Here is a 12379-nt window from a genome sequence, read left to right on the forward strand (position 1 = left end):
CAATAAAGTGGGAATAAGGTGAGGTTAACGTACATACACATGACAATACATTACAGACATTTACATTCTTCATAAACGCCCTGTATTCAACGGCACATTGATGAGTCAACAAAAAGACTCCAACTGCGGTACAGGTCCTTACGCGACAGCCATAAAGGAATGCAACGAACACCACAAGTAACACACCACCACTGACCTCTAAAAAAGGGGGGGAAGGGGAAGGAATGTAACACAAGCAAGGAAAAAACTCGTGCTTGTGATGCAGTAGACAATGCGTGAGAAGCGACTCTGAGGGGAGGGAACGGAAAGGGTGGGGAATGCTAAGAGACAAACAACAGTATATTACAACCGTTCTCTCAACCAATAAAGGCAATGGCACTCACAACGACGATTGGCTGAAACAACCTGAAGTCTATTCGTCGCTGCAGCTTACTCCTTGAGGCCCCGGGCTAACATAGGATGCTGTCCAGAGAAGAAGACGACCGATCTCCTGTCCGGTTTGGGCCGTCCGTAGAAACCAATGGATTCACAGCGGTGGCTCGTGGCTTTGCAGCCCTCGTACACTGTTCGACCGGAGGGACCGCTGCCAGCATATCCACCAGCTGATGGCGTTGCGCAGTCCCTCCCGCTGTGTGGCCTAATCGTGGCTCTCGATGTGTGTGACCACTCTGGCCCACTTCCCTTCTTCTCCTTGAGGGGCAACCGTCCAGGGCGTCCACGGGAAACACTGCTTTTACCAGTGGTAAGCCGGCACGGTTCCATTTCGTAGCCTGCTTCGTTTGTGAGTTGTTCATGCTTGCAGTGGTAGTGCAACACATTGGCATAAGGGACGATATCAGCTCGAGCGTCACACCAGCAAGCGCGCAGGCGGCATGGCGGCCCAGTAACAGTCTTCCATATGGTCTTCGAACGGGGGGCCTCGCTGAGCGGCGCGAGAACGAGGCGATCAAAACCATTCGTTAACTCCTTCCTAGGTAGTACACTACTCTTGCTGTTCGCTGTGGTTCGTCCCGTTTCTTCCATTCGATGCTCCCCACTGGCTGGGCTTTTGTCTCTTCTTGCCTCCGTGTTGGAGAGCATGGAATGAGACGCCGATGAGCCACCTTCCACTGGACTTAACAGCAATCCTGGAAAGAAGGTGGCACTTTGTCGCTTGCGCTCTGCATAAGGGGGCATCGGCCGGAGACAACTCAGAGGTGCTGCTACGGGGGCGACAGAACCGTTTCTTGAGGCGTCCTTACCGCGCAGTGGGGGACGAAAGAAACCAAACCCTCCGTCTCTGTTGCCCGCTCCCGTTTCGATTTCCTCTTGCTTCTCTTCTCCTTCTGTCCCCTGCTCCCGTTCTCCATCTTCATCTCGATCTTCCTCTTCTTGTGGTCCCTGTGTCCCATTGTCACTCTTACTCTTGTCAGCACTGTCACATTCCTCCTGGTGTGATAAATCCGTTGCTTCCCCTCCGCATGTATCACACGACGCATCGCGGTAGCGCCGTGCAACCTCTAGCATCTCGTCGGTGTTTTTTGCCTCTTGATAAGCCCTCTCCCGTTCCTCCCGCAGCTCATCTACATAACGAGCACACCGCGGCTTCAGTATAGCCTCCACTTCTTGCACAAGGTCGGTTGGAAAAGGTGGGCGGCCGGCTAGGTCATGGCACAGCATTTCATTGCGAAGCAACGCGCGCGCGTGGCCGGCCGGATCCTCGGCCTTATCTGGCACCGCTTCCACTGGCTTCAATTCTTTGAGTCGGGCGAAGGTATTCATGTCATACGGCCCATCAAACATAACTACGGCAAGTTGCCTGTTAACACGTAGAACGTCAATCAGCTGTTGCAAGAATCCGCCAGTAAGGTAATTGCAATCCAGGTTGAGCTGGCGGAGGCGAGTGTTCACACGAAGGCCACGAAGCAGCGGCTCCACATCATCATCGTAGAGCTCATTGTTGTACAGCGACAGGGCGCGAAGGGGTGGGTCCGTCTCAAGGAACTCTGCAAGTCGCTCGCAACCCACCCGACCAGCGCGGTTCCCAGCAAAGTTCAGAGACAACAGGTTAGGAGGAAGAAAACCACCGGGGAAACCATTGTCATCATGCGCGCCGTTATGTGGGGCTTTCCCGAGGAGCGCCTCAATAGAGACGTGTGTGAGGGCGTTGTAGGAAATGTTAAGCGAACGCAAACCCGGGCTATTGGCAAGCGTCTGCAGTACCGCTTCGTGCCCAGAGATAAGTCCCGCATCGCCCATATAATGATTGGGAATGTGGACCTCTTCTAATGGCTTTGCAGTGGTATCGGTAAGGAAGCTTGGGGGAAGGAAACGCAAACTTCCCCTGTACACACCACTCCCCAGCAGCGTGCACGACCCCTTGCTGACCGGTCGACATTTTGTTTCTTCCCATTGCGTTGGTGTGCCACTGTTCGCTACGGTTGGAAGGGACCCTTCAAATTTTACCGCTCCCTGTGAAGACCGTAGCTCAGAGCAGGATTGAAGCTTTCTCAAAGTAGCAAGTAGCTCCTCATAATTTGTGCATACAAACACATGCTCTTCACCTACCTTGCCCAGTAATTCACGGCTCTGTCCAATACCCATCTTCCACTAAAACCTCGCTGAATGTTGATGTGAGCGTGTGTGCTACGTTGGGATAAAGAGACTGTGAACTAATTGAATTTTCTTCCTGTTTCTCCTCACAGGCACCTTACAGTGTCTTTGTGGGAAAGAATTCTCTCTGGCTCCTTCACAGCTTCCCTCCACTTGGCGGGTGGTTGATAAGCCGAAGTATGTTTGTTGGTCACCGTGACCAACTTGTACTACCTTAATCACCCGCGAGACGAAAACACGCCAAAAAATATATGTAATTCACGTGTGTGCAGACTTTTTTCCCCTTGCCGTCGCCGACAGCGTCAGTCACTGCCCGACACTCTGTGAGACAGAGAAAATAAACGTGAAAACAGAAACGGAAAGAAAGAAGCGAAGGTAACAATATATACATGTATATATATATATACACTTACATACATAATGGGGGGGGGAGACATGGTAACAACAACTGTACAACCCCCGACAGTCACTCAAGAGCAAGAATACATTGACACACGCTTGCTCACAGTCACACATCACTGATGGAAGAATAGGAGGAAAGGAGTGTAGGAGAAACAACTCGTGGCGACATCTCGTCCCCGCCGACGTCTCACCCCTGGTAAAGATATCTTCTTCGGTAAACGACTCCTTTTCCACTTGCGCATGTGGGCATACGTTGGGAGGGGCCGTGCAGGGGAAGGGGTCATAGGATCAACGTATTTACATTGTTTGTGTATGTGTTAAGTTTCATTTTCCTCTCCCACTTACTTATCCCTTTCATTATTCAGCTCTTCTCACATTCTGCCGATATTCTACACATGCATGTAAAGAGCACAAAACAACGATCCTTTCCACCCTCCGGGGTTCCCTTCTCACCCCTTTTAGTCGACCATATTGTACAGTGTCGGCACTACGCTCTGCAATCCCCCCGCGACGGTGTGTTAATCGCTGAAGGTTCCGCCGTAAGCATGCACGCCGTCACTGTGGAATCGCACGGAATGGATGAGCTGCTGCTGCATCGCAGAACGGTGACCCCCTGGGGTTCGAGAGGGTTAAGTTGTTTGTGAGTCTTCCGTTGCTTCAACAAACTGGTTAAAAATTTGGCTACCCGACACCGCCCAAGTTCTGCAGCAAGAACCAAGGGCGTCCGACCCATTCCATCATAAACATTGAGGTAGTCCCATACTGTCTCCACATGGTTCTCGCGACAACCCTCGTCCCGCAGCACGCAAGTGACCTTGCTGTAGTGTGTGCCGCGGTGGTGTGTCAAAATTCGCTGCGTGATAGGAACTACACGAGGGTCCTCCACTGTGGTCGAGGCGCCCCGGAGTGTGCAAGGCGCATATACGTTCACATTCCTTAAAAGCGCCCGAAGACAAGCTTCACTGTCTGCTGTTACCGCATAATGCAGGGGCAGGGAACCACGTGCATCGAGGAAGAAGGCACAGTTACCCGTATCGTGGTTGAGGAGCTCTGTTACAGCGTCTGCGAACCCGGAGGCGCAGGCATCGTGTATGGGCAAGCGACCCATTGCATCCACCTGAAGCACCAGTGTCTGCGCGAGGGTGCAGCTCAACACATCGCGAATGTGAGGCAGCAGCTCCTGTTGTACCACAGGGTCGCTGTGACTACACAAGTGGTGAAGTGCCGTACGAACTTGCTTGTCGGTGCAAAGCAAGTGGTGAATACCCACCGTGAGGACAGGTGGCTGGTTCCCTTCGCTGTCCAGGGAACTAACGCTGTATTCACAGCAACTGTTGGCGGCACCAGCGGTAGTTCCGGTTGTGCCGGCCAGGTTGATATTCACCCCCTCACTCATCGCATTCTGACCCGCGTTGAAGACCTCGTCATCTACATCGGAGGTCGCGGAGACGCTACTCGCGTCACGTTCGGCCGATTTCTGTTGTTTCTGCTGATTCGCTCGCGCCGAACTTTGCGTCCGAGCCCCTGCCTTGCCCTGCCGCCCCCCACGGCGATTTCGTGGCGTGTTAACGCTCTTTTTGGGGCGGTCGCCTAGTCGCTGCTGTGAAGAAATGCTATGACGCGACCGCGACTGCATGGAGAGATTCAACACACTAACAGGATGGTTGTGGTTAGGTGGTGTGTGAGAGCTGACTGTTGTGTTGTTACTGTTATCATGGTTTCCAAAACGACCGCGGCTGCGCCGCGCAGTGTACGCCCCAAGCCGTCTTCCACTTCTGCTGTCCTGTCTTTGGTGTAGGAGTAAATCCACCATATCGGCCCTACCCCGTCGTGCCGCGATAATCAAGGGCGTCTCCAGTGTGTGCCCACTCTGAACCTCTACAGTAGCCTTGAAGCTCAGCAACTCTCGTACCATGTCAACAGCGACGGGAAGAGTGGACTGTGTAGCGAGGAAGAGCGGAGTTTGCTCTATGTCGTCCACCTCATTGGGATCCGCGTAGTATTCCAGTAAAACCTGGAGCATCGGCAGCATCCCCTGCGCCACAGTGCGGTGCAAGAGTGTTCCCCCGCTTGGCATCCCACTGGCATGCCGGACGCAAGCAACACCAAGGTTCAACAGTAGCCGCGCTGCCTCTACGTCGTGTGTTTCGCGGACAGCCATCTCAAGCGCTGTGAAACCTAACGCGGTATCTCGTGCTTCCACGTCAAGGGAGTGTGCCACGGTGTCGCCGGCGACTGGTTCACTGGAGGCTGCAGGTTGCCGATACCTTCGACGGAAACCGGATCCCGTGCGGTGCTGCCTGCGTTTGGTCGCCGGTGCTTGGCTGTGTGGGGACAGCACGCTGGTATCCGCGTTCGACACCACAGCTGCGCTCTCTGAATGGTGCAGCAGTATTTCCACAACATCTAACTGCCGTGCCAGCACCGCGAGATGCAAAGCCGTTCGACCCGCATGATCTGTCTTCGAAGGTTGAGCGGCATTTAGACTGTAACTGCCTGCGCCAGCATTACTGTTGCCACTCGTACTGTTGAGAAGTAACCTCACAACAGAGGTATTGCCGTACATGGCAGCGTAGTGAAGTGGTGTGCGACCGCAGCAATCCTGTACATTGATATCATACCTCTTCTCCGGGTTCACATTGATATGCGAAAGAAGCAGCTCCATTACGCTCGGGTGGAGTGCTATGGCGCCGTAGTGCAGCGCACAGGCCCCTTGCGCGTCTTGCACCATGGGGTCTACCCTATAATCTACAATAAACCGCCGAATTAACTCCGGATGATGAGCCACAATGGCATGCATAAGTGGCGTCATCCGCCCGACTTGCTGTACGGTCGGAAGTAGTTGATCAGAGCGAGAATTTCCCAATTGTCTAGACGGTGTCGATTGATTTGTCTGTGTCGTGGAGGCTGCTGCAGCCGGGGACGCTGCAGACAAGCCAACATCATCCCTAGACGTTCCGGGGGATGTCGGCAAGCTAGGCACGAGAGAACCCTTCTTGAAGTCCGGCAACAACCAAGGGGAAGAGGTAGCCCCCACTTCATACTGATGAGTGACCATCGTGGTACGCTTATTCTCTGCGGAGCGCCGTATCAACCTGTTAGAGTCTATAGGAGCCAAGTTACCATGTACATTAGCCTCGCGATCACACAGCGTTTGTATCAGTTCCCATGTAGAACAGTTCCCAGGTAGAAAGTGCCACCATGCATCGGCGTCCCTTGGAACACCTGGGCAGTCCGTATCTGCAGCATTCCCCGCAGCGGTGGACGGCTTTGGATGCCTTGATGCACTTCCTGCCGTAGATGTTGTTTGAGGTGCTAAGATATAATTCTTTACTGCTGGTCCGGGAAGCGAAGCGAGACGCACCGCATCCAGTGGGCGCACCGCATCGCGAATACCGTGCTCACCATTGCACCCTTGTCCATAGCAAATCAGTGAAACGAGCGCCGACTCCCCCAATGCATTTTCCGCGTCGATGGAGAGCCCACGTGCCAGTAGTAGGTCTAGTACAACCGGGTGCGCCACCGCGTAGTGTATGAGCGTGTAGCGACCATCCATAGAAACATGCCACAGGTCATCACCGGCATCGAGAAGAATTTCTACAAGTTCTTTATCGCCCTGCGAACAAGCACGTGCAAGCAGCGTTTGATTGGCGTTCACCAAACGGTGAAACGTACATGGCGCGCCATAGTACAGGAGCAACTCAACTGCTGCTGCATCCTTGCGTCTCAGGGCGATGTCCATAGCTGTCCATCCATTCACTGAGGACCGTGCATTGAAGTCAATTAATACCCCGTCGAGATGCGGGTTCACATCGGACAGGATACCCAGTTGTTGTATAAAAGGAAGTTCAACCGGCAACCTAGACGCTTTTCTGGCACCACGTTTGCTTGTTACAGGTGACAAACTTCTTCCCCAATTATTTGGGGGATACGCAGATGACGATGCTGTGTTCGATTTCCCAAGGCTACCACCGCTGCACTGAGCAGCCATTCCTAGCAGCGCGGGGTCCATTCGACACACCCGCCTAATAAAGGAAACAGGAAGGGGTCGTGGTTCTCCCACGAGGGCAAGCACTTGCAACAGCAGCGGCAGCTGACCCATTTGAAGAATCAAATGTAATATCGTACCCTCCTCAACTGTATCTGATGTTTCGTCCCTGTCCCGCATCGGCACCCGTTGTGAGACATCCGCCCCCCGTTCCACAAGCCACTTCATGGTGGCCACACATTCCGCATTACAGAGGCCGCGAAGTAGTAGCGCAATGAGCGGCGGTACGGGGGTTTGATGGAAGGGAACGGGCTCAGGTGCTGACGGATCCGCACCGTTGCACACTACCTTGTCGGCCTCCGAAATGTCGTTTTGTAGACAGGCTCGCATCAATTGACTGTTCCATGTGTTATTTGGGTCCTCTACCATACGTGGCCTAGGTCTGGGTGGCATCTTGCTATATATATATATCTATCTACTTACCTGTCAATGTTTCTGGTAATGAGTATACTGCTTTCAACAGTATCAATCCCCTCTTCTTTGTTTCTTTTTTTTTTTCTTGTTGCGATCTATCTACTCCGTTATTCTCTCTTTCCCCCCTTATTCTCCTTCTCCCAAGCTTCTGCCTCCTCACCAGTTTCTGACTGTGTCTCCGAACACGTCTTGTCAGACTGTAAGGGTTTGTTTGCTTGAGGAAGAGAGGGAGAAGCTAAATTCGCTTCCAGTGGTAGTAACAGCTCCAGCAGCAACGGAGATGAGAAACACTTTACGATCCTCCACCTTTTGGATATTTTATAGTTGCGTCTCAGCACGCGCCTGTGCAATGCCCTACTGACGGCCACAGTGTCGAAGACCTGAGGGGGAATACTCGTTTCCTCACCAATCCCTTTCAGGACTCTGTTGTGTACACTCGTGCAATACATGTATGCGTACGTGGACAATGAGAGATGGGTGAAAAGGAAAGGGGAAGAAAAAGTTGTGGGCGCAGCAGCCAAGAACGGGGAGCGATACGAAAGTAGAAGAAAAAACAGACTCATGCGTAGCCAGTAGCGTAACTGCATACCTCTGTAAGCTCACCTGCCCTAGCAAAAGGATCGGACATAGGCACGTATGCAGAGTGCTTACTTGCGTGCTGTCCAGTACTTTAATTGGTGTCGTGCACATTTTACACCCCTCCCCCGCAAAAAAAAAAGGAAAGCGTTGGTAAGTTCGCACTGTCACTGGCACTGAAAATAATAGTGGTGTACGGGGAGGAAAGTAAGAAGGGACAGAGGTGAAGACTAAAGCGAAACGGAATGAAGGGTTAGCCGACATTTGAGACGTTTCTCCTCCAACCGCATTGAAGGCACCAAGTAAGTATACATAAATATATATGTATAAAAATAAATATGGTTTAACCCCACTGTACGTGCATACCGTTTGAACTCATACCTAATACTCAAGGCGTCCCCGGGAGTGGAGTGCAGAAACTTCTATCTTAGCTATTGAGGGGGGTCCAGCTGTAATCTGAGAGCATCGCGAGCCTTGTACAGCTCCGCCAACTGCTTGTCAGCAGCTGGATCACCTGTCGATCGATACTCAGGTGCATATGGATTCGGTGCATCAAGCCCCGCCCCTCCCGCGCTAATTCCAGAGGTAACTCCGTAGCCGTTCCCATTATTGTCGTTAATGGCACCGCTGCTTGAACCACCAGTCCAGCCATTCCGGAGTGCCGACCCGCCGAGAGGGACCATGGTGGATGGTTGACCCAACCTGTTATTTGGTGTGCTCTGCTGCGACAGTGTGGCAGGGACGGAGTGGTGCAACCGGCCGCACTCCGTGTCACTAGAAGCCCTCGTGTGGGTGGGCGCACTTCCCAAGCCACCGGTGTGAAGAAGACCGCCACGTAACTGCATGCCGCCATCACAACCCCACGATCGTCTCGAAGACAGTCCCTCCCGCAACGGTGGTAAGTCCGGCATCGACGCCGAAGCTGGTTTCTGTTCACCTAGTTGCTGTTTCGACTGCATTTGCTCCTGTAAGAAGTTGAGACGAGGCTTAAAACATGTTGGCCGCCCTGGCGACGCTGCCGCAGCCGTTGGTGGTGCTTTTTCTGTCGGGGGCGGTATTGTTGCTGTCGTCACCGCCGCCGTTGTAGTGGGATTAACCTGTGGGGTGGCAATGTTGTTGCTCATTGTTGTGGTATTGCTAGCAATGCTAACACCGTTACTGCTACCACTGCTGTCAGCATTCTTATAGCCCCCTGCTTTGACGGCCATGATAAGCTGCTTCTGCCTAATTTGAAGCCAATCCTCAAAGTCTTTTGTCAGTTGCTCTTGAGCGCGCTTCATGAAGAGATGCATGGCATCAATAGACTCTTTCTGCTGCCGCAATGAGGCTGCAAGATCATTATATGACGTTTTATGTGCTGCCAATTCCTCCAACGCGTTACGCTCCGCCTCGTCCACTTCCTCCACTCCCTGCAAAACTCTTTCCGCACGCAGCCGCTGGATGCAGCCCTTCAGTTTCCGGATCTGGTCGACTACTTCATTCAACTGTCGTGCTGTAGTCTTACACGTCTCGTAGCGAGCCTTAAGTTCCTGCTTGTTGGACTCCATTTGTGCACACTGGCGATAGGAGCGACTGAATGCTTCGAAAGCAGTGGCGCGGTCCTGAAGCAACTCCGCGTCCGTAAGGGAAGAAAGATCATATACCTCGTTAAGCTGTTGTTGTTTCTCGAAGAACTCATCCACCGCTGTGACTTCGGCTGGTGCGAGGCGCTCACAGGCCATGCGACGAAGCGCCTGTGGTGAGTCCTGACCGTCATATCTGATGCTGCCGGCGTTGCTTGAGTGACCCGCCTCAACCACGTTCATACCGTGGGGCTGCTGAGCAGCAGCGGCGCTAGCGTACATGTGAGCTCCATTTGATGGGTGGCCCAGGGGCTTCTGAAACGGTGCTGCATGGCCCCCCTCTACTGATCCTCCGGTTCCGGGTGCAGTCTTAGTGCGACTTGCGTAGTTACTACTTTCACCATCGTCTGCTCCCGTCTGGGTTTCAGCATTATACTTTGCCCTGTGCACCTTCTGCAGCGCGTCGAAGAGCATGTTCATTTCATTTTCCTTCTGCTTCACACAAAGTTCAAGAGCGTCCACACGGGAACGGTACATATCAAGCTGTTGTTGTTGCTGTTCACTGAGTCCTCCACTGCTACCTGCGCCACAGCCGCCAACCCTGACACCTGCACCCCCTTCCGCCAACATGCGTTTCAACACATCAAAACAATAATAAATGCGGGCCAAATCGCCGTCGAATCCCTCAAGTTTTGCATTCCCATCTGTGGCGGCGATGAACCGTTTCACCATTTCTTCACATCGCAGCTTTTCATCATCACTCAGGTCACGGTCAGGTGCGCCCCCACCGTCTTTGGTATAGAAGGCTAACCGGTCACGCATCTGCTGCAGTTCCGCCTTCAGTTTGCGCACCAAGACGTGTGGGTCCACTTCTTCATTGACATGCGCATCTTGCTTGATGAGAGCCACGCGCTGTGCAAAACGGCATGTGCTAATCGTCTCGGGTAGTTGATCCACAGCAGGATGGGCGGTGGCCAACATACTAGTTTTGCAGTTTGGTCCTAATGAATCCCGTAACACCATCGTCATGAAGGAGTTACGGAAGGGAACGTGCTCACGTCGACCATTGGCCTGCTCACTAAGCGCCATAATGACCTGCTCGAGGTAGTGCAACGAAAGGTTAATATATTTGGCTTCTGTGAGCACTGTCCCGCTAACGCCCGTTTTCGCCACCCGTTCACTACCGGCCAAATCTACGAAGTGAAGCTTGGAGCGGCGCACTACCGACGCTCCATGTGGTCTTGCTTCCAGGTAGATGGTAAAAACGCAGTGCGAGCGGGACGACGTTTTGTTCATGGGCGTCTCACAGTAAAGCCGATTTGTATCGCCGAGGAACAACAGGTTCAGCGCGTCTTTTGGGGTTGCGGCGGAGTGCTGCGCTAAACCACGGAGTGCCACCTCATCGCTATCACTTCCGCCATCGTGAATAGTCACCACAGGGAGGTCCTCCAACTTTCGCGCGTCGTGGCCGCGATTGAGGAGGTCTTGTCCCTTATCATTGTATATCTGCAGGTAAGAGATGGCTACGCTGTACGTCCCCTCCTGTTGCTGCCGCCGCGCAATTTCCTCATATAACAGGGCCAGCGCACGCGGGATGATACCTCGGTCCTCGTAACTCTCCGCGCCACCCGTAATGCTATGCGTTTTGCCACTACCCGTTTGACCGTAGGCAAAAACGGTGCTGTTGTAGCCATCGAGTGCGGCTAACACGCAGTCTTTTGCCACGGTGTTGAACACATCCGCCTGCGTAGCATTGGGCTCAAAGGCGCGGCGGAATGTGAAGGTAAAATCCTCTCGAGTGTTGTTTACCACATCTGCGTCTGTCCGCCGGTCCACGTGGAAGCGGACGGTGGAGTGTTCAAAGGTATGCTCCACGGAGTAGTTTTGCGTGTCATCAGCACCCCGTACAGAACCAACACCGTTAAGGGGACGCGGAAGACCCTTCGCGGCCGGACGGATGCGGAGGAACACGCGAATACCCTCCGACTTCCCCATTACGAATCAAAGAAAGATAATGGGGATTAGCGGTAGGGTTTTCTTTTGTTTTTTTTTCTTTTCCGACACTGAGCGAGTAGACTAGAGAGGGCGAGGGAAAGAGAGGTAGCGGGGAAAAACTCTTAGCGCTAGGCTGTGCGCAGCGGACCCTGCCAATATACACAAAAATATATAAGAAATACTTCCTAGGTTCACTATCGCGTTTCGCTTTGTTTCTAGTATCCTGTACGACTACTAAATACACGCGTATGTTTATGTGTGTTGTTATGTCACAAAAGGAAGAGAACGGGGAAAAGAAAAGCAGACAAAGAGGGCATTTAAATAAATAAATATATCTCTTTATTCGCTAGCAAATGATAAGATATTGCACTGGTACATGCAGACGCAGCCCACAGACCATTACCGCCATCAAGTGCTCAAAACACACATGTAGTCGCACAATCACTTCACCTCTTTAAAGGAGACGCCACCTCAGTAACTTCCTTCTTCGCAGCTTCCTCATCATCATCATCATCATCATTCATTTGCTGCTGCACCCACTTCACCTCTACCAACAGGTTGAGTCATTTATTTCATATATTATTAGTTCCCCTAATGCACACAGGTACACAAAAGCTCATTGAGTGTTTCCTTCTTTTCCCTTGACGCCACGGTACCCGCCATTTATGTCCACCAGCATCACGTGGGAGTCGAGGGTAAAATAATTATTGACGCCCAGTACGAAATAATGAATGTGAACGTGTTTTCGAGTTTAAACATTTGGCCCTACAACGGTTAGTAAGATAAACAT

The 12379-nt window shown here is 52.4% G+C and overlaps 3 protein-coding genes across 3 annotated transcripts, besides 5 other annotated features; all 3 read right to left on the reverse strand.

The window, feature by feature from the left end:
• Positions 1 to 12379: part of a sequence feature (sequence corresponds to BAC RPCI93-21H15) that runs on past both edges of the window.
• Tb927.7.7240 (hypothetical protein, conserved) lies at positions 430 to 2583 on the reverse strand (the record flags this gene model as incomplete). Its single annotated transcript, XM_841251.1, has 1 exon — positions 430 to 2583. The coding sequence occupies one exon, from the start codon at positions 2581 to 2583 to the stop codon at positions 430 to 432; it is 2154 nt and encodes a 717-aa protein (XP_846344.1).
• Positions 1272 to 1373: a sequence feature (CT-rich).
• Positions 2974 to 3012: a microsatellite.
• Tb927.7.7250 (hypothetical protein, conserved) lies at positions 3482 to 7435 on the reverse strand (the record flags this gene model as incomplete). Its single annotated transcript, XM_841252.1, has 1 exon — positions 3482 to 7435. The coding sequence occupies one exon, from the start codon at positions 7433 to 7435 to the stop codon at positions 3482 to 3484; it is 3954 nt and encodes a 1317-aa protein (XP_846345.1).
• Positions 8345 to 8372: a sequence feature (AT_rich).
• Tb927.7.7260 (kinesin, putative) lies at positions 8464 to 11589 on the reverse strand (the record flags this gene model as incomplete). The annotated part of the gene is made up of 1 exon (XM_841253.1): positions 8464 to 11589. One exon carries the CDS (start codon positions 11587 to 11589, stop codon positions 8464 to 8466), a length of 3126 nt encoding a protein of 1041 aa, XP_846346.1.
• Positions 12088 to 12109: a microsatellite.

This window comes from Trypanosoma brucei, chromosome 7, assembly GCF_000002445.2.
Source record: "Trypanosoma brucei brucei TREU927 chromosome 7, complete sequence".
Classification (NCBI taxonomy): domain Eukaryota; phylum Euglenozoa; class Kinetoplastea; order Trypanosomatida; family Trypanosomatidae; genus Trypanosoma; species Trypanosoma brucei.